The sequence below is a fragment of the Plectropomus leopardus genome, chromosome 17 (genome assembly GCF_008729295.1).
Source record: "Plectropomus leopardus isolate mb chromosome 17, YSFRI_Pleo_2.0, whole genome shotgun sequence".
Taxonomy (NCBI): Eukaryota; Metazoa; Chordata; class Actinopteri; order Perciformes; family Serranidae; genus Plectropomus; species Plectropomus leopardus.
In genome coordinates this window covers 25756250-25778262 of record NC_056479.1, presented here as the reverse complement: position 1 = coordinate 25778262, position 22013 = coordinate 25756250, and the positions used below count along the sequence as shown (strand labels likewise).

The window sequence follows — 22013 nt, the reverse complement described above, 5'->3', positions numbered from 1 at the left end:
CAGTCAACATTTGTAACTTGATATGTTACTGTGTGTTCTTGTTTCCTTTTGAAAACCAAATAAAAATTAAAGTGATGAAAAAAGAAAATTCACAGTTGTCAGTTTCTTGTCGTCAAGTGTGGTGCAGACTTGAAATGTGTTCTCTGAAACATTAAACATTCAGTTCTCCTCCACTTTATTCTGTTTAAATAGCAATGATTTATCGGTTTATGTAACACTTCTATTTCTGTGACATTTTTAGGAGAAGCACTGCGTAACAAATTGAAGGGACAAAAAGGCTGACGTGATTTAATTGACTTTGACTTGAGTCTTTACAGCGTGAGAGCGCGACATTAACCAGCAGAGGACGATGTAATCAAAGTTAAGTCGGATCAGAGTGAAACTGAAAGTACAGCTCACAGAAGTGCACTCAGACGCCGTCCTTTTAACCCTTTAAAAACATGAACAATTTTGCTTGATTTTTGGGAAGAAGGCAATGAGCACCAAAAGAAGAAATGAGAAAAAAAAATGCAAGAAATTAGTTAAAAATACAAGAAAATTACCTGAAAATTAGCATTTTTTAAAAAATTATTAAATGCCCTTGAAAAAGCATTTAAAAATTAAAATAATTATATAAATAATTTTAAATATGTATGATCATTAGAAATACAGTTTTCCCTGGCCCTTTTCTTTTTCCCTATAAGGTTTTCAGCTTTAAAAAATATAATTTTCTAAATCTTTTTGTGGAACATTTCTTACGAGTTTGTTCACTGCCTTTTTCCCCACGTTTTTGAAAGAAATCACATCAATTTGGGTCAAAGGTTAAAATACTTGTAGACGGCGTCTGAAATCAGCATTCTTCTCACTCCTTTTTGAAACCAAGTCATGATACATTTGATGATTTCTTTTGCTTTATGTTTTTCATTGTCTGTAATTATCACTGTTTATTTCTGTATTATAATTTCTCTATTTCTTTTTTTTACATGTTCTAAATAAATAAAACCAAATCAAATCAAATCAAGGAAAGTTATGTTGACCGAGATTTCAAATGGTTTTAAATGTTTCATTTTAATGTTTAAAAAAGGCCCCTTTTTGATGTTTTACACGTTTTTATTACTTTAAATCAAAGTTAGACGCACATTTACAAAATATATAATGCATTTACTTTAATAAAGCTGTGTGAGTGCATTTTTGAGTCTGAGCATAAATATATATGCACAGAAGCGTGATGTACACGGGTGTTTTCTGGTGCTCGGGTGCTGTTGTGCGTGTCTACAGGAGGTCCTGCTCCACCCAGACCATCTTCTTCTGCTCCTCCTGTATTCGCTCTTTGATGACCCTGATGAGGTCGTCCGTCCCTGCCCAGGCCTCCGGTTCCACCGTGGCGTACAGGCAGGGAATGCCCTCCAGCTCCTTCATTTTTGCCCGACACGTCTTCACAAACTCCTCCTCCGACTCCACGCGCAGAGGCAGCTTCCTGTATGGACAGGAAACAGGAAGGAAGCAGCGCTGCGGTGACGAGTGTGGTTCTGTTTGGAACCTGTGATCTCTGATGAGATCCTGTACACACTTTGCAACAGTGGTTTGTCTACTTTGTTGTCTTCATCAGAAAGACAATGACGGGTTTATATACTGTTGTCTATTTAAAGGTACAATTCACCAGAATATACATCAAGCATCAGGTTTTGTTCCACTGACGTCATCAACACGACAGAATAAAACACAGTAGGGCAATTTGTGGTAAATTTTCACCTTTGTGGACTGAAAAAAACGTCATTTTCGCTCCACGGTTTGACGGTTCGCTCCATTATTAAAACCACATTTTTCCTCTTACCTGTAGTGCTATTTGTTTGACAATTTGTGCAAAATTTTCACCTCTGTGGACTGAAAAGGACTCTTGTTCACCTGCTTGCATCAGTGTTTGAAGCAGACATTTATTTATTGTGGAGGAAACCTCACATATAAAGCCTTAAAAAGAAAGTTCAAATCAAAAATACACATTTTCCCTTTTACCTGTAGTGCTATTTATCTAGATCGTTTTGGTGTGAGGTGCTGTGTTGGAGATATCGGCTGTAGAGATGTCTGCCTTCTCTTCAGTATATTGGAGATAGATGTCAGTCTCCTTGTGGTGCTCAAAGCGCCAAACAATACATTTGAAAAACTCAACAGCAATATGTCTTTGCAGAAATCATGACCCGATTACTCAAAATAATCCACAGACTTTGTTGTGAGCTGTTTCATTCTCTTTGGGTGTTCAAAAGGTGCTGAACAAATGCACGCTCATTCAAGGATATGCCACGCTTACCTGCAAAAATATATACTAGTCCAGTTAAGAAACGGAAAATATTTACACCTTTGCAATGTTTTTTGGGTGTTTTTTTTAAATTAATGGTTATCCACAAAGCAGTTGTGAGCCACTTTCAAATGTGAAGCTCTGTCCAGTCATCCGGTAAACTAAACATGTCGTCCTTTGCATTTTCCACGTCTGCAAAATGACAGATTTTCCAGACGATTTTACCAGCCAACACTTAGCCCGCATTTCCCGAGCGCTGGGTGCTTATTTTGGACCCTGTTCCTGCTTGACACTGCTCACAGCAAGGTCTGCACATTACCTTGAGTAACCAGGCTGTGATTTCTGTAAAAAAAGACATTGCTGTTGGTTTTTTAAAATTTATTTTTTGGCACTTTGAGCACCACAAGCCATCTAGTTCCATTATACTGGAGAGAAGGCAGACATCTCTACGGCCGATATCTTCAACGCTCAGCACCTGCACCAAAACAATAGATAAATAGCACTACAGGTAAAAGGAAAAAAGTGTATTTTTGATTTGAACGGTCTCTTTAAGCATTTATATGTGAGGTTTCCTGCACAATAAATACATGAGAACTTCAAACACTGATGCAAGCAGCTGAACAAGAGTTCTTTTCAGTCCACAGAGATGAAAATTTAGCACAAATTGTCAAACAAATAGCACTACAGGTAAGAGGAAAAATGTGTTTTTGATTATGGAGCGAACCGTCCCTTTCAGAGAGTCAAACAGCAGAGTCGTCCTTTAACTGGTTAACTCTCACCTCCTGCTTGGAGTTAAAATGTCATGCAAGGATTGACGTATTTGCACTTGGAAAAAGTTGTGGTTTGCAGCTGTGGGTGACAGGCCCTGGGTAAATGTGTGAGAATGAGTGAGGTCTGTCAGGCATACCGTAACTTCTTGACATTCTTCTCACAAATCTTGACGTGGATAATGATCGGGTAGATTTCCCTCCGCAGGAGGTCTTTGACGCAGCTCAGCTCAGCCTCCAGCAGGCAGTGTTTGCCCTGGTGACGGGTGGAAAACAAAGAGCATTAAATAAATGCAGATTTACAGCGTGTAGTGCAGACACAAATGTATATGACTGAATGTAAGCATACACACACACACACACACACAAAGTTCGATAATACCTTTGAAGCGACGGCCTCTATGTTTTCTCGGGTGATGCATTCAAATGTGGCTTGTTTCTCTTTGTAGTGAATGAAGGGCTCCACATTCTGCTTCAGATGAAACTCCTCTTTGGACAGAGTGTCTAAAATACAATATTATAAATAGGAAAATTAACATAAAACATACTCATTATAAGCATATTTAAAACGTGTTAACAGTAATAGCAGCATATTTAACCCAGAGGGAACTAAAACTCTTGAGGTTTTTTGCCCTGGGGAATCTCCGGACAGCGCATGGTCTCTTGGCGTGCCAGATGTTCGACTCTGTGCACCAGCAACTAGTCTGACAGTCAAGACAAGATTTTAACTCCTCCTTTTCATTGTCATCATCAGCATCATCATTATGCATCATCCTCCTAATTATCAACAAGACCATCTTCCTCCTGCCCCCGCCGTCTCTCCCGTTACACTCCTTAACATTTACACCACAGTGCAGTACAATGCCTGACCTGAATCCCAATAGTAGCTTCGTTCTCCCTCCTAAACTACGTGTCATCCACAATCTCCTTCATCTTTGATTCACAATAAGTGAACACGCTGTGAATATGTCAACGAGATGGAAATATTCCCTGTGACAGAGTCAAAGTTCCTCATTGATTAAAAAGATCCATCTCTGTTAATCAAAAGGATGGAGAAGTTTTTTCCATGAAAAAATCCCTTCATGTCTTAATATGGCTTAAACATATTTTCCCCCAAAATTAGTATATGTATGCTGTTTTAGGGTTTTTTTTAACACGAGAAAACCTGTTAAGTGTTTTTTTTTTATGTAACAAACCTTGGCTGTAAGAATCTGCTTTTTTTTAATACATTTATGGGTAAACTGCAGTTCCAGTACAGAAATGCTCATCCATGGTGTTGACTGTTTACTTCACTCATGATATCTCTTGTAGTTTCCAATAAACACCATGTGGACATGTTTACAGGGTTTAAAATTTGATTTAGATTGGAGGGAGTCTTTAAAGTGTCACATTTTGTGGCGAGCTTGCCTGTTCCCGTCACACACTGACCTGGTTTGCAGGTATTGAATTCCATGGCTGCCCCCATGTTGAGCATTTTCTGGATAATGGTTTTGGCGAGAGCAGTGGGAGTGAACAGGACCGGCCTTTTCCTCAGGGCCCGCTGGGAGGTGACGTTACTGTAGGGAATCAGGTTCAAACTCCGGCTCAGCTCACTGTCCGGGTCAGCAGCATCTATTTACAGCCACACACATCAGCACACACAAAGAGGCAGACATAATGAGACACCTGAGGCGTAAAGGCAGGGTAGCCTAAAGCTCCCCGGGTAGGTTATTTTATGTATTAATATATTTCAGCTGCCCGTACACCGTATCCTGTTTTCACCGCTTGGACATCGCTGACAATTCAACTGCTTTCACTGGTCACTGGTGTCACCTGACATCTCAACTTCTTTAATCTTTTACTCTTCAAGTGATTAAACTTCTGACAATGCTTATAAACTGTTCCGAAGTTAACAACATAAACGCTCTAAATGCCTCTCTTTGTATTTCCTGTCCGAATGTTTTGCAGCGTTAATGACATCAGCTGACAGGAAGTGAACGTGGACCAAAGCCTGGCAATGTAATTCCAGTGAAATACCAGTAGTAAGTTCAAAAATGCACGTGATGGAAAGTACTGAGCATATGATGGATAAATGAGACTTGAATTCTGATGCATGAGTTGTGTGAGAGTTTGTAAACCGATGTTGTGATGTAGTTTTGCTATTTTTTTTAGACGCGGCCTCCTTTTACTTACAAGAACGTTCACCATATTTGTATTCTTTGTCAACCGTGGAGCCGTTGAACAAAGCTCTTTTTTCACAAATTTAACCTTGCGTGGGAAAAGTAAATGATATACAAACAGTGATTTTGTAGGTGAAACATTCCTTTAAACTGAAACAGCACCTCTGTTTGAAATGCTACTTCAGCTGCTTTCAGTATTTGATTTTTCGGTTGCCACTTGAAAAACACAAATGGAAAAAAAATATCATGTGCCATTTACTATTCATTTATTGATTATAGAGAAATTCTTCCTTCATAAACACTTTGGACTCACCCTCTGGTCGAAGCGCCTCGAAACCTTGTCTGGGTAGTGTTGTGCTGCTTGAGTTGATGATCCTCACTCGCTCATTGCTGTTCATTCGCTTGTATTTGATATCCACCCTGCTGACAAACTACAAACACAAACAGACACAGCAAAGTATTAATGGAGGCATCTGAGTTACCCTTTGGTACCACTACATTATAAAGCTAGCCAGTACTATTTTGGGCACCTTCGCCTTTGTGCTAAGTGCCTCCTGTGTGACGCTTCACAAGGAAGAAAATGGTACAAATGGTACAAAAAATGTACACTTTGAAGTCTTAACCCCAAAACTCTGTTTTTCCTGTTTACATGTCAACACTGGAAAAAAAAAACAAAGTTTCTGAAAATCTTCTCCCCAGAGGGAGTTTTGCAAAAAGTCAATTTCCAGTGACCTTAAATGCTGTTTGTGTATATAAAAAGCCAAAAAAATATTTTTTCAAAAATACCAGTGAACATTTGAACTAGGCCTTCTCATCTGAGCCTGCAGCCGAGGTGCAAGTCTTGTTCTACAACAGTAAGTGGTGCATTTCCTTACCTGAAGTATCTGAGTGAGGAAGATGCTCGCTCTGGACAAACGTGGGCTGGCTTTAGGATCAGCAGACGGGCTGGGCTCCTCTGGCTGTAGACTGATCTGCGCAGGCACATACACAAAACTCGTACATCAAACAACAGTTTGTTAATCTGATAAAATACACATTTCCTGATGTATATTAATGCAGAATGTGTGAAACAGTAAGGAAGTAGAGAAGAGAAAAATACAAATAGGGTAACAAAAAAGGAAATTAGTGAAGGGGATAGTGACAAGTAGAGATAACCGCTTTAGTGAATGTGTTGCTAAATTAATGCCCTGTATTCACACATATGTTATTGTTTTTAAAATCTTTGCTCAAAAATAAAAAGTTTCTTACTCTACTGTTGCGGTGAGATTCATTCTCTTCTCTCCCCCCTCGATACACTAACTTCTGAATCTTTACCAGGAGCAGCTGCTGAGCCCTGCATTCACACACACACACAGACACACACACACGCATAAATACAATTCTCAAACTAACGATTTTGGAACAATTACAAGACAAAAATGTATTATCATGTAAGAGCCTGTCCTTCACTGAGCTGCTTCCTGTATCTCTTGGTGACAACAACAGGTTGTGGGACTCAAGTGTGAAAATATACAAAGGTTTGACTCTATGTGTGTGTGTGTGTGAGTGTGTGTTTGGCTGTATATTGTTGCTGCCTTCAGGGAAACTTCTGAAAGCAGATGTAGACCCCTAAAGTCCTCCGCTAAACTCTGCATGATTGCTCAGCTGTTACATCACTTTTGCATCACACTCAGGATGCTGCAGTACTGAAGTGGAACAGATGCATGACACTCAGTTACTTCCAGCATTTAAATGGTCTTTGACGTCCCGCCAACACTGGCACACGCTGGTTTACATGTGCAAGACTAAAAAAAAAAAAAAAAAAAACCAAAAAAAAAACTTTGACTCTTTATGTCAGAATGTTGTTTAGTTTTAAAATGACTTATTTTACCGTGAGTTGCTGGGTATGGTGCCTCGCTCGGGCAGGTCGGAGCCGCTGTAGGGGTCAACACGAGCGCACAGCCACTCGCTGCGGCCCTGGTGCTTGGTGTCCAGCACATGCACGACCTCATCACAGTGCACGTTCAGGGAGCAGCTGTCTGATTGGCCGGAAATGTTGAGGTTGACTCGTATGTGAAAGGAGTCGCCAGAAACCAGTGGGCCCTCTGCAATGTCCCTCTGGAGACGACGGTAAGCTGAAGCACACACATTCATTTGAACACACTGTAAATGTTCACCAAACAAACGCGTATATACAAGTCCAATACAAACAACACTTACAGTCAAAGTTGGCTCGATAGTGCAGCTTGACTGGTCCAGAGCAGTGCTGCAGCGTCCAGTGGGCCTCCTCCTGAGTGCTGGTGTCCAATGAAATGCTTTGGTTCTCTTCACGTATGCATCCCTCGAGCTGGTCAGCCAATCACAGCACAAGACGGATAAATACTTTTGGTGTGTTACGTAAAAATGTATTGCCCCTAGCCAATTAGTCCTGCAATTATAGATAACAGCTATTGGTTATTGAAAAACAAAAATAAATGAAGAGCTGCTGATAATAGATTTTGTTTTCTCTGTGTTTTAAGTTCTGGATTTGTTACACTTTCTTCTGGAAATGTCCGTGCACGTTAGGTTCTGGCTGTTTTATTCCATAGACTGTATAAAATGACAGACATAGCCACAGTCACTCAAAGTGACCATGCAATTAATTATGCACAACTTTAAGCCTTCATAGCATTTAAACAGGTGAGTTATATAAAAATGCATTCGCCCTGTACACTTGAGTGCAGAAATTAGCTATAGAGACCAAAACCGTTTTTGTACCGTGCTGTGAGCATGTTTACTTTTGCTCAAAAGTCGGACATTTTAACATGGGTGTCTATTGACATTGATTCCCCTCTAGAGCCAACCACTCAAGGAACTGCAGTTTTTGGCACTTCTGCGTCAGCTTCATATTTCAGCCCCAGAGGTTACTTTTTTTTTCCATTTGTATAGACAGTGTTTCTAATTGGACAGAAATGTATCTCACTGTACTTTAATTCATGTGTGAACCCGGCGTTTAACTACATACCAACAGGAGGTGGTGGCCCTCTCGTAGCCCCGCCTTCTCAGCGATGGAGCCCGACTGGACGGCTGAGATGAAAATCCCGCTGTCGTTGCCGCCAACCAGAGTGATGTCCTTTAGCAGGTTGTCGCCTAGCAACGTCAGCTCCTGCACCGGCTTCAGGGAAGAGCTGATCCTGGAAAAGGAGGACAGAGACGGACGGAACGGCCTGCACACAGAAGAAGAAGACGTTTATAAGTAAGTTTGAGCTGCAATAGTTCTTGTGGATGTGGGTGCATGTGTGTCAGTAACGTACCGCTCCAGAGAGAGTTTCCTGAAGATGTTGTTGACCTGCTCCAGGTCGTAGGTGTCCATCCCTTCTGACTGATGGGAAGATGAAGATGAGTGAACAGAGGGCGGACCACGCTGCACTTCATCCTCTACGACAGGGACACACGGAAAGAAACAGACAAGAGAGAATAATGTAAAAAACAATAGAAAATAAAAACGATTATTTAGTTCAGAAACCTCATTAGTACGATTTTGGGGATTGTGTTAAAGTATACATTACCAAACTCCATTTCCATGTTGTCGCTATCAAAGTCAGAGTGGCTAAAAGAGACCAAGAATCAGACAAAAAAAAAAACATTAAATACAAACTATTACAAAATTCATTAAAATTTGTGCCATCCACATAACTAATTAATTTCTTAAAGGTCCATTCTGTAGGATTTTTTTTTATTTTCACAGTAAAAAAAACAGCAAAACATTAAGGATTATATACTAACAGAAACATAATATAATATAATAAATAAAATAATATAAAAAATTTGAAAAGCATCTTTGGGTCTTGTTCCAATTTTGAGTATTTTTAATCTACTTCTATTTGGCACTTTTACTGAAATGTTGTATCTACTGTATTGATAACTCTGTCTTAAGTCTGTCTTGTTGTTATTTTGTATGTCGTCTGAAACAGGTCAGACTCGATGTCTAAATGAGATTACTGTATAAATCACTGTATAAATAAAGGTTTAATATAAAACAGATTTTCCTTAGTGCATAATCACCTGAAAAATAAGAATTGTTGTGTTTTTGTTACCTGAGTGAGGTGTTTTTATCTACATATAGTGCGGGTCCTCGTCTACGGAGATCACCATCATGAACAACCATGTTTCTACAGTAGCCCTGAATGGACAAACTAAACACTGGCTCTGGATAGCGCCATTCACGTTTTTGCATTGGCCACTGTAGTTAGCAGTCCCTCTGAGACGAGAGCATGAGAGAGATTTTCAACACAGAACTAGTTTTTTCAGTGTTTTTAATCGGTTTAAATTACCGGCTCCATTTGTTTTAGAGAAGAAGAGACGTCTGAGGATAATTTGCTCCCGGAAAAAAAAACTCCTGAACAATAAACACTGAAAGAATCCTTACCGGGAGAAGTTTTAAGTGATTGCAATCTGCAGTCCGAAAGACTAAATCCCCCTAAATCCCCCCTAAGTTTCTTTAGACGGTTTGGACTGACTGACACGTATAATCTGGCGCTGGACTGCGACTACCTGCGGGGTCGGAAGTCGTGCTCCTTCTCCCTCTCTCTGCGGTAGAGCGATGCTTTCTCTGGCGGCTCAGGCAGTGTGGACAGGATGCTGTCACCACGGTAACGCAGCTGGAGATTTTACAAGTGAACAAAGAAGAAGTTTCAATTATAGGTGCAGAGATGCAGGCTTATATGAATAAAAATCAGGTCATCGTTTTCACCAAAGCAGCAGAATACTGCACCGTCTCTCTGCATTAACCTGTGAGACAAAACTCTGAACTGAAGTTACGTTTTAAAGCCTCACCATATTTGGCCTGTTGGACTGGTCTCCCATGGGGAGTGAAGAGGGGGACGGGGAGGAGGAGGAGAGGATGGGAGCGGAGAAGGGTGGATATGTGGGGGAGATCGGGACGCTCGGGGAGGGAGGGAGGGAGATGCTCTTGATGTGCAAGTTTCGCATCGGGACTTCCGGAAAATCTCCTCCATTAACTGACAGAGCTGGAAGACGGACTTAAATGTTAATAAATGTGCATTTTGGTTGAGTATACTGTATGAATGAACTCTGTGATCATGTGTTACCTCTGGACTGAGTGGCCTCTGAGTTGACATGAAGGTCTTTGGGTACACAGACTGGAGACCTAACTCTGATCTGAGAACAAAATACAAATGTTACAGTTAAAAACATTTCATTTCATTTAAAGGATTTTATGTTTTATTTGTACACCAGCAGCAGAGTTTCTTTCCTGCTCCAGTGAGATCTCTTTAATTCAGTTTTCATGTTGTGTCAGTTTATCTCTGTGTTTATATAATCCTAATATTAGATTATTTATTTTACATGGTAATGTCTGTTAGAGATATTAAGGATTTCACACAAATGAAGAAAAACAACTTTAAAATAACAAAAATAGATAGTATTTGCAGAAAAACATCACTGAGTAAAATGTCAGGACTTTAAAACTACTTAAAGTATTACTTCATCAACCAAAGGATCCAAAATGGATATCTATTACTCACTCTCTGTTATGTTTAATTTGTGAGGAAAACTGTTTTTGCCTCCGGTGAATGAAGAATCCAGAAATTTAACAAATTCTTTATGAATTGATGTCAAGGGCAACCTCTTTCAAAAGCAGCAAAAACTTTATCAAAACATCCGTTTATAAACTCTCACACGACTCCTGCAGTGAAATACATCTCATTTATCCAGTCGTATTCTCAGTACTTCCCAAACAGACTTGATGTTTTAAAGATTTAGATCTAAATTCATCAAAATCACATCAATCAGTCAGCAATAACACAAACAAAGTGGTAGACCGGCACCTCCCCTGTTCAGTGAGGTAAAATTACTGTTTTATTTTTCAACAGAGTCTGGCTTTGAAGAGAGCATGGAGAAGTTTCACCGTCAATTCAGTTCACGTTGGAAAGCGCTGTGTGTTTGGGACGTGCTGAGCATACGACTGAATAAATAAGACTTGGATTACACTGCTCATTTAACTGGTAGTATTCCTTTAACAAGATGCAGGGTAAAGCATTGAAATTAACTGGCTGTTCCTGCTCAAACGTGATTGATTGAGTGATAATGTGAGTTGCTCTTAAAGGTTACTCTTGTAAGTACGAGAATTTAGAGGGTAAGTCGCTTAATGTGTGTACATGGTGGTTTTACTCCCTGAGTCTTGAGTATAATTCCTATCAGACTGATAAATACACTCGCTGGCCTTTGCCATAATGCTGAGTAAATAGGTAAATAAGCGTGACAAGTGGACAGACAGCGTCTCACCCCTGCTTTAAGGTTGGGTCTGCGTTTGAGGCGAGGCTCATCAGATGGGAACTTCTCCTCCGGCGACTCATCGCTGGACCACTCTGATTGGACCTGGATGGGTTTGAAGTCCTCCGCCTGAGAGACGATGGTGGGAGGCAGGTCCCTCGGCAGAGTCTGCTAAAACGGAGAGGAAAGAACGTTTCATTAAAGAACTTAGATATCGGGAATAAAGCACGTTCCAGAGATGCACGTGAGCATTTCCCATAAATATAACTGTGCACAGTCATTTACTGTCTAACCTGGTCCAAGACGATGTCCTTGGACAGCCGTCGTAGGCGAGACTCCAGGGTGACCAGCTTGGCTTCTTTGCGTACAATCTCGATGTGGAGCTCATCGCTCTTCTCCTCCAGCTCTCTGATCTGTTTGCGATATTTGTCTTTGTCGATGAGACTCTGGGAGAACTGGTGCTGGGCGTCGTCTCTGGCTCGAAACGCCTGCGACAAAATAGGAGGGGAAATGAACCACGAAAACGACAGCAGCAAAACATTCATCTTTGAAAAACGTGTTTGTCCGTGTGCTTTCACCTGGTCCCGCTCCTTCTCCACCTCCTCTAACTGTGCGGTGATGGTCTCCATGCGGTTGCGATACATCTCACAGTCCTTCTGCAGTGTGGAGGACTTCAGCTCTAGATCCTCCTTCTCCTCCAGGTACTACACACACACACACACACACACACACACACACACACACACACAAAAAACACACACCACAAGTGGGGTTAATTATAGTTTATTAGACAAAGGCAGATACGGGAAGAGAGACACAGAGGAGGAAAAAAGAAATACCAGGTTACACACTGAGAGAGGCCTGAGACGGGGGTTTCTGCACAGGGTGTGTTTCACAGATGGTCTCACGGGGCATTAGACTCTCTGGTCATGGGTTTGTGTTTCCAGGGTGTGTTTTTGCTAACCTTTGTTTCATCCGTGTCCCACTCTGCTCACACAAACACGCTTTCAGACAATCACACGTTAAAATAAGGAAGAAGGACCTCTTATTACATTCTTAGATCTCATCAGATCTTTTCTTAAGTTCCTCTGGAAGTAACAGGTGGTCCAGAAGGAAAAAAAATCTAAACCACTTCCTTTGAAACGAATTCTCCTTAATGCCGTCAGGACGGCGCTATCTTGCCCGTCCAAGGAAAGCAAATAGATACTCAAATTCTTTTATGCCTTCTGCCATCAGACTTTTAAATGCTGCTGACGGCAGTAACTGATGGTTTTATGGAGTGGTGCAGTATACCTGTGGAATAGCATGGTGTTTATGTGTTTATTCATTATTTTTTTTCCATTCTTCTGTTCTGCACTTTTTGACACAGGTATTTGGCCCATAAACAGGGACCTGTGTGTTTGCTGCTCTTGCAGCAGTTGTCCATCTGTTAATCTGTCGCCACTGATGTCTAAATGGTCCCGCTGACTGTGTCTGTCCTGTTTAATGTGACGTGCAGACTGTGTAACTGAATCGTCCTTCTGGAATAGATGAAATTGTCTAAATCTGAATCAATCCCACAGTTTCACATTACTCTTTTAGAGGTAAAAGTCCTGCATTCAAACTCCTACTTAGAGGGACAGTTCAGCCCAAAATCAAACTGTAGTGCTAGTATATCAGTCTGAATTGTTTTGGTGTGAGTTGTAGAGAAAGAGACATTCATGTTGAGTTCATCAAATGTATTTTTTGGCACTTTGAGCACCACGAGCTGAGTGCTTTCGAGTTCAATTACAGAGAGAAGTCAGACATCTCTACAGCAGTTATCTCCAACACAACCTGCTTGTGTGTGTGTGTGTGTGTGTGTGTGTGTGTGTGTGTGTTACCTTATCTCGTAGTTCCTCTGCCTGTCGGACTTCTTCGTGGAGGTTGTAAAGGCGGTTGACCAGATCCTGTCTGTCCTCTAGTGCTTCCTGTCTGTCATGTTCCAAAATGTCAAGGATGGCCTTGTCTGATGCAGGTAGTGGGCCAGGCTGTATATTAAGAAACAGACACATTGCTGGGTATGAATTTTGTCGCTATAACTGGCTGCAGGATGATTTATGTCGCTTGATATAGACGAACGTGTTTAGATTTTGGCGAAGGCTCGCTTCACAGTTCAAATTGCAAAAGAAAAAGAGATACGGACATTTCAAATGTAGTTTGAATGGTAAAAAAAATGTTCAGCCACTCTGGAGATATCAATGCTGAAAGTCAAGAAAACTGTCTCACCAACAAATTTGAGGGCCTAGATTTCAGGGTGTATAACATCAGCTGCAGGTGGCGATTTAAACATACTGTCGTGAGATTCGACACCTGAGGATGGCTTGTTACCAGATAATTTCTTCAACTGTCTATCAGTCTTGCGTGTGTGTGTGTGTGTGTGTGTGTTTCTGTCAGACCGTACCTGTATGATGGACTGCAGCTCCTGTAGTTTGATCTTGAGCATTTCGTTCTCTCTCTCCAGCTCAAAGATCTGCTCTCTCTTGGGCCGGTTCTCGATGTCGTTCTTCAGCTTGAGACTCTGTTTCCTCTCCATCTTACACTCTTCCTCCACTTTGTTCAGTCTGTGCTTCAACTGATCAACCTAAACATACACAGAGTGAACAGTGAGATAACAGACACACCTTCTTATTACTGTCATCAAATCCCCACATTTGCTCCAAGTTCATTCCTAATATTTTATCATTGATTATAATTTCTTAAACATGTTTGCAAGTACACAATGTAATGACAGTGTTTTCATGCATTAACGCGTCCATCAGCACCTCAAGCTGCAGGTCTCGGCTCCTCATCACAGCCATGTTCTTCTCCTCGCTCAGCGTGGCGTACCTCATGGCCAGTTTGTAGTTTTCATCCTTCACTCTCAACAGTTCGTCACTGTAGGCGTTTCGTTCCTCCCTCAACTTGTTGTTCCCTGGAGAGCAAAGTCACTGTGTTATTCAGGCAGCAACCAGCTGTCAGTTTCAGCAGAAATGTATGAAAACGTTAGACCTAAAGATGAATATGGGGAACTTAATACTAATTTTAAAGACCAAAATTCATATGCACACCAGTTTCGGTGGTAGGGGACATTGCGTTAGAAGAGGATACAGATAGCATCCTCTGATCCAGCTTACAGACACCATCGAGAAGCACAAATGTGTCCAAAATCCAGCGGCTTTACGGCACAGAAAAGAGGAAAAAAGATGTATTGGCGGGGGCCGAATATACTGCCGCTGACTGGGGCTCATTGGACTTCACTTAGCAATCACAATTACCTCCTATATTACTGCACACGTCACTGACGGTGAGTGGAAACTTCAATCATTTGCATTAACCATACTAGAGATAATTCAATTATTTATTGATTCACTCATCTGCAAAAAAAAATCAACCGACTTTAAATAATTTAAATACTTTCACAGCAAAAATGAATGTAAGCTACTAATTTAGATTAATTAATCACAGAGCATGTAATTTATTCTATATATATTTTTTTAACCGCTTGACAGCCGGAGTAGAAATCTTTGATAACTTAAGTGATTTCCATCTTGCTGCAGTGTACAGCTACAAGCTAGCTTTCACTTCTTCTTGTGTTCACTGAAGCACCCGCCTGTCATGGCAGCCGCTGGCCGAAGCGGCAGCTGCTTTTAAGAACACTTGGTTTTTGGGGGGAACGCACTTGCATGTCGGCAGTTGTCAAGGTGGTCACCGTCCGGCGTCGTGAAAGCAGCTTTAGGGAACAACTCTAAAAATATATACATGTTTAGATATTAAGTTTTAGGAGGGACAGATGTAGTTTCAGATTAGTAGCTGAAGATTTTGCAAATTCACCCTGACCAGGAAATTATCAACACAGTTGCCATGCTGCACGACTGTATCTTCCTCATCTGGGTGTTCACCATAAAGGTTGTCAGAGAAGCAAGAATTGACTGCTGGCCTGAAACATATTGGCAAATTATTTTCAGCGCTGTTTAAATGTGAATGTGCTCCATGTACCACCTGCATGTTTCAACGCAGGACATGATGACACCAACCACAGTGTCCTAGTTTCAAGAATAGCCTTTGGTAAACAATGTGTTTGAAAAAGTTAACCTTAATAAACTGCTGTGGTGCACCGAGCACGGTAAACCGAGCATGTGTTGGGGTGGCACTTTCCGAAAATGGTGGCAGATTTTTTGCTTTGGATGAACCATTTAAAAAAAAAGTACCTGTAAATAGTGATTTTAAATTCTGTCATGGAGAAACACCGGCGCAGGGGAGCTTGTATTTCATGATCAGAACATATCTAAAAAAAAAAGCATGAATTTTTACTCTGCTGGAAGGCCTGAAGCTCCTGATTGGCCAGTCGCAGCTTCTTCTGCTCGTCCTCCAGGGTGCAGTTCTTCCTGCTGAGCTCAACGTGCTGCAGGGTCTTCACTTTGGACTGCTGCTGCAGCTTCATCACCTCGTTCATCAGGAACTGGGTCAGACCCTCGTGACCCTCCTCCACTGCAGTGAGGAGAGGGGAGGAGACATATCACAGTGTCATATCTCATATATATATAATACATCATTTGCTGTACAGAGTCCTCTTAAGCAGACACAACTGGTTCAAACACTCCTTTGTCCATTACAGCCCTCAACCATCTAAACTGAAAATTTATAACTTTATTTCTTTCTACTATTCAGCAAAATATTGTTGTAATGTGTGCATTCTCATGATAGGCATGTGCAATTAATGGATGAATGTATTTGGGTTTTTTTTCTTTTTTAATTGTGGTATTTTACTGTGTATGTATTGTTGTTTTTATTGTTTTTATATTGCAAACACTGAAGTCCGAGACAAATTTCCCACTGGGGCAATAAAGTGTATCTAATCTAATCTAATCTAATTCAAACCAAGTGTTATTGAGCTGTAAATTAATTTGGATCAATCTGAGATTCTAACTTAAACAAGTAGAACAAAAATTGTGAAATGTTTTGTAGTGCTTCACCCTTAGAGTTACAAAAGCAGCTACAGTTAGTTAAATTTCTTTATTTCTCATAGAATTTATTCAAGACTGCGTATGATGACATCTTGTCTTCAGTTTAGGTTAGTTTATCGTCTGCTTCAGCATTGCATCTACGCTTACGACATGCCGTGACAACTGTGATTGGCCTGCTTGGCAGCATCCAAATTCCTCCTCCTTCGCCTTGAACATGGGCCAATCAGAGGAGAGTTTCACTGAGGAAGTCCACAAATATATTGGCTGTATTTGCACAACTCTTCTTCGCATCACTGCAAAAACTGCCAGACGCTGGCAAATTGGTGGAAAGAGATTTCCACAAACATCAATATGGACACCAAGGGACATAAAAAGGGAAGAACTCGAGGGACGAGTACGCTAGCCTCCAAACACCTCTACGTCACAGCAGTTTCAGTAAAAAGTAACCTATTCTAAATTTATTAGCCACTCAATAATCCATTTCCAGAAAATTACTGGAATTGTACATTTTTGCAAACCATGGATACGTCACATTTGCATCAAAATCACTTAGTTACAGAGGAAAAGATCATGTTTGGGTTAAAAAGACCAGGTTTTGGTGACAAAATCCCTGCTGGCAATGCAACAATATCTTGGTAAAAGACAAGCGCTTTTTTGTGCCTCTACCCTGCTGGAAAAAAGTGACAGGTTGCTACAAAATACCCATGTTTGGTGACTAAAAAGCCTATGGGTGGGGAAAAAATCGATTAAGAATCTCGATTCTCGTTTTTAACGATTCAGAATCGATTCAATATCCTAAGAATCGATTGTAGACTATATTTACTAAATGTAGTCTATTCTTAACCCTCTGAATTTTTTTTATCATTTAAAGTCTTAATAATTTTGAGACCGTTTGTCGGATCATCTTACGTTTTTCTCCGGTGAAAGCTGCCGGCTGTGTTCAGAGAGGTGACTCCGCTGCATCGTCGGTCTTTTAGAGGCCTCAGTAACACACCTGGGAATACAGGTGTTTTTACGGGACCTTGTTCAATTAATAAATAATGACAGATCCAATATTGGGTGTCTTCCGTCTATATTTTATCCGTATTTCGACGATAAAGGTACATTAGCATCAATGCTAAACGCCATTTTGGTTTCCCATGGTTCCATGGAGAGGTCAGAGGTTTGTTTTGTTCTTGTCCACCAATCGGAAGACGAGCTGACGCTTTGTATCCGCCTACGTATTCCATACGTCATCTGGAGCAAACTGCACTGTGATTGGTCTAATCCTGCCGTATATCGCTCTGTTATTCTAATGCGCCTCGTGCATTAGAATAAACTCTGGTAGCCCCTATAATAATAATAATAATAATAATAATAATAATAATAATAATAATAAATAATAATAATAATAATAATAATAATAATAATAATAATGGCACATGTTAACTTCGTGTTCACTGCAGGCAGAGCAGGCAGGAGAATCAGGCCCCTCTCTGAAGTGTCAGGGAGTGTGTTGTGGCCCTCTGCAGCATCACAGAGAGGAGCTGCTTTGCAGAATGGCACAGATAATGGGATACACAAACAACTGCAAAAAAAACAATGGGACTTTTTTTTGGAAAAGTGTGTCCATATTTTGAACTATAATAATTACAATGTTTACTTTTTCACTTTCTGATTTCCAGCACTTGGGAGAAAAGTTTTCTACAACAAAAAAGCTTGTACAATAAAACCTCCATAATTTCATACACACTTTGATTTCCTAACATAATATGCCACTGGCAAAACAAGCTGAGTAGATCCTGAAATTACACCTCCTGTATTTTGTATTGGTAATCAATTTTTAATTGGAAATCATTTTGAATCGAGATTTGAATTGAATCGTGAGATACTGAAAGATTCACACCCCTAATGGAAACACAGTGAAAACTCAAAAAATCACAACCAGATTTGTTGTCTGTTGGCTTCAAACAATGGTCTGCAGGTTGGCATTCGTCTCACATCGGTTACACGCTATTCACGTTCCCATCAAGTCAGATGACAAAGTCAGCTCATATACTACATCACTTTAGAAATGTTGATATGATACATTTGAAACATCCAAGTGTAATTTATTTGCAGTTTGCAGAAAGGTACAGTGCTAACATTTCCTTCAGACGACTGGGTTGGACTCTAAAATCATCCGCTCAGGTTCAATGGCCACAAAAAAAACTCATCACAGTGGCACAGAAACCCCTCCACCAACTAGGTGTTTGGAGGTGTCAGTGCAGACCATCACACAAGTGTAAATGTTTACAACAGCAGACCGCTTTTGTAGCCTCCAGCGTGGGTTCTGCATAGAAGCTGCATGCAACCATAAATCAGACTTAATTGTCATTGAGTTTGATGTAAACAGCTCAACATAGAGACAGTGAAAATCAACATACAGGATTGGTTCTTACAGTTAAGAAATACAATAAATTCCAGTCAATTAAAACCCAATCAAGCTGCATACGTGTGTGTGTCTTCATATAAAGGTGTGTGTCTCACCTACGATGGTGGAGAAGCGTCTTGTGGGATCCTTCCCTGTGACCAGCTTGTACAGGTCAGGGTAGTAAAATTCAAGACTTTCCAGAAACACCACATACCCCCGCTCTCCTTTAGTGTGGAGGATGTCAAGTAGACGGCCTGATAGAGGAATTATTAACAAACTTCAACACAGAAATATAAAACTTAAGTCAAGAGAGTGAGAAAACTAAACAGCATGACTAATATATCAAACACACACACACACACACACACACACACACACACACGCGCGTACACATCCCTCTACCTACTTGTGCGGTTTGCTTTGGAGACCAGCAGCATGGAGTTGAGGATCTCATCCTCGTCCTGCTCGTCCAGGACTTTGCACTGCCGCAGGTAGGGGGTGAGCTTCGCCGGGGAGATGGTGCGACACAGTTCGTAACGTTTGCAATCCACCTTCTCCCACAGCACCTCCACCTCATCACATGTCCCATTTTCCATCTCGGACACCCTAAAAAGCAGTAAAACTTTATTTATTTATGAAATTTTGCATCGTCACATCTGAATCAAAGAGATGCTCACAGCAGGGGGGCGAGCACTGCAGTCTTATTCAAAACAGATAACAAGGCTGCCATTCTTTGTATTTGTAATATTCAAAAGTTAACTCAACATGGACATTACAAGCAAAGCAGGAGCAGATGTGATTTCTTTTGAGTTCTGAGGCACCACAAGCGAAAGTCAGATCCCTTAAGGTAAAGGGAGATTTAAAAAAGAGGGCTCGGAAACACATCTGTTAGAAGTTTTTTTTGTTGTAGCATGCTATTTTGAGGGGTTTTTCTTCTTCCTGCCTTGAGGGGAAGCAGGTTCAGGTTATCACCATCACAATTAAGGGTGTAGTTTGAGTTTGAGTTTTGCTTATTTGTATTTCATTGACAGCTTCTTAACTGATGATCTTTCGAGGTGCTGGTAGGTAGGTTTTGTCACCTTTGGATGGAGCCAGGTGAGCTGTTTCACCCTGTTTATGTTTTTTTCCCCACTCTACTTCACCCACTAATAACTGCAAACTTATTTCAAAACTGGATTTTATATATTTTAAATATTTGTTTTATCTTTGCATGTCTTGTCTGAATTTTGCTATTTCTAATGATATTATTTTTAACATTTTAAAAACACACAAATTTGATGATTTTAGACCCCCCCAAAAAAAACTATTTGATTTGGACTTTAATACCCATGGCTGGTGACTTCACTTGCATCTGAGCCTTTTGACTTGGAAATACTTGATACCTTCCTCCAAACCCAAAGATTAAAAAAAAAAGTCATTTAAAAAGTGTGCCATGAATCAGTTCATGTTCCCTTATTTCCTCAATAAACTAACATTAACAGTATGAAAGGATTTAGGATTTGGGGGGTGATTGTAGAAAAAAAAGGACATTTGAAGCCTGAATTGTAAATGCTTGGCAGTGATCGAGCTTTGAAGCATTGTCAGCCTTTGACATTAGTGTTATCTATCTTCTCTGCAAAAAAGCAAATTGTCACTGTGAGCATGTTGCCATGCTAGAATCAGCATTATTCACAGCTGACATGCCCCTTGTGATAAGATTATCTCTAATTATCTGCAAAAGAAGAATGCAAGGCTTCATGAAGCAACAGCACAGACCCAGAGTGAAGCTTTTGGTCCCACACATGCTCCGCTTCTCCCTCATAAACAACAAAAACTTTAACCAACTGACGTCTTTCCATTCACCTCTCCTTTTTTCTTTTTTTTTTTTAAAACTTTTCCAGAGACATATTTCAACTCTCTTTATCGTCCTCTCACTCCCACTTGATTTCCCCTCTGTTATCATGTCAAACACACACAAACACACACTCATGTCCATGCATCTCTGGAATATTTGCATGCCTTTGGGCCTCCTACAATCCTGCTTTGTGACTTGCAGCCTACATTTAGGCAAATCGCTGCTGTCTGACACCATCATTCAGGTAAACGCACACATTACACACACATACATTTGCATACAACTGTCTGCTCTGAAAATTTGCACTTGTGACCTCATATGGACACAAACAGATGCATCAGCAATGTCACTTAACTACGGTCTCCTGCTAACTGTGACTGTTTCAGTGACTTTTTTTAACGTTACATCATTACATATTCAAACAGTTCGACCCTCAGACAGTAAGGGAATGTAATAACAAGCTGCTTTTCAAATGCAGTCTAAGGCAGACAGAAATATCACACCATCTCAACACTTGAAGCTATTATTTCTCTCTACAGTGTGTGTATGCTGCCACAGTCACAGCAGATGATGAAACCGCAAGCGATCACACCAACACACACCCCTGCACTCATGCAGAAGTACACCGTGCATGCAGACACACACTCACAGACCCCTTCAGAAACCACATACATGTTTCCTCTTCTCTCTTCTCTTATTTTGGAGTTCATTACCGAGAAAGCTAATCCTTGCTTCCTCCTTTTCAAACCAGATGTGAGTAGTAGCTCTCTTCCTCTATTCTGTTTTAGTCCTCTCAGTCGGCCGCTTTTCTTTATAGTATTGTGGTCAGGGGAGTTGATTGGGTTTTTTAGAGCAGTGCATGTGTGTGTATGTGAGTGTCCTCAGACTAAACTCTGTATTTTCCCCTTTGTTTTCAGCAACTGCAGACTTTAAAGAGGCAGACATACAAACACAGTTATGTATCATCTTGCAAGACTCTGATGCACTAAGCAATGTGATTGTTTCCATTATTTTCTGATGCCCCGCTCCGTGTTTTAACTGTTTACCACCTCGCCTTGCTCTGACTTTATGTCACGTATTCATCACATTCATGGGGTTACTACTAATGGCATTAGCACTCTGTAGACATATTCAGTTATTCTGCTATTTGCAAGTGGAAACTCACACTCATACTGTAAATTATTCAGTGTTTTCAAACACCATTCTATCAACAAAGGACATACAAATACTCTGCAAACAAGGAAAATAAGCTTTCATTTCACCTTAATGTAAGCACATGATGTACAATATAATTACATTTAAACTGGACTGATCCCATGTTTGAAAATGCATCATTATTACTAAAATCAAATTGTTGTAAAAACACCACAGAT

The 22013-nt window shown here is 40.5% G+C and overlaps 1 protein-coding gene across 4 annotated transcripts in view; it reads right to left on the bottom strand.

The window, feature by feature from the left end:
• Window positions 1-1069: 1069 nt before the first annotated feature.
• The window catches only part of card11 (caspase recruitment domain family, member 11), a 26368-nt gene continuing 5424 nt past the window's right edge, over window positions 1070-22013 (bottom strand). Inside the window, exons 2-25 of one of the 4 annotated variants that reach the window (XM_042504207.1) lie at window positions 19213-19412; window positions 18923-19060; window positions 15762-15938; window positions 14234-14382; window positions 13873-14052; window positions 13313-13459; window positions 12029-12154; window positions 11744-11938; window positions 11463-11618; window positions 10268-10337; window positions 9993-10186; window positions 9711-9817; window positions 8726-8766; window positions 8471-8594; window positions 8182-8383; window positions 7398-7524; window positions 7069-7312; window positions 6447-6531; window positions 6074-6169; window positions 5512-5629; window positions 4468-4650; window positions 3422-3543; window positions 3180-3295; window positions 1070-1456 (exon numbers count right to left, since the gene is read on the bottom strand). In XM_042504207.1, coding sequence (XP_042360141.1) covers window positions 1252-1456; window positions 3180-3295; window positions 3422-3543; window positions 4468-4650; window positions 5512-5629; window positions 6074-6169; window positions 6447-6531; window positions 7069-7312; window positions 7398-7524; window positions 8182-8383; window positions 8471-8594; window positions 8726-8766; window positions 9711-9817; window positions 9993-10186; window positions 10268-10337; window positions 11463-11618; window positions 11744-11938; window positions 12029-12154; window positions 13313-13459; window positions 13873-14052; window positions 14234-14382; window positions 15762-15938; window positions 18923-19060; window positions 19213-19402 — 3492 coding nt within the window. In that variant the 5' untranslated portion in view covers window positions 19403-19412 and the 3' untranslated portion in view covers window positions 1070-1251. Of the gene's footprint in view, window positions 1457-3179; window positions 3296-3421; window positions 3544-4467; window positions 4651-5511; window positions 5630-6073; window positions 6170-6446; window positions 6532-7068; window positions 7313-7397; window positions 7525-8181; window positions 8384-8470; window positions 8595-8725; window positions 8767-9710; window positions 9818-9992; window positions 10187-10267; window positions 10338-11462; window positions 11622-11743; window positions 12155-13312; window positions 13460-13872; window positions 14053-14233; window positions 14383-15761; window positions 15939-18922; window positions 19061-19212; window positions 19413-22013 lie in introns of all 4 variants that reach the window. The other 3 variants (XM_042504206.1, XM_042504204.1, XM_042504205.1) reach the window with 3 other exon arrangements.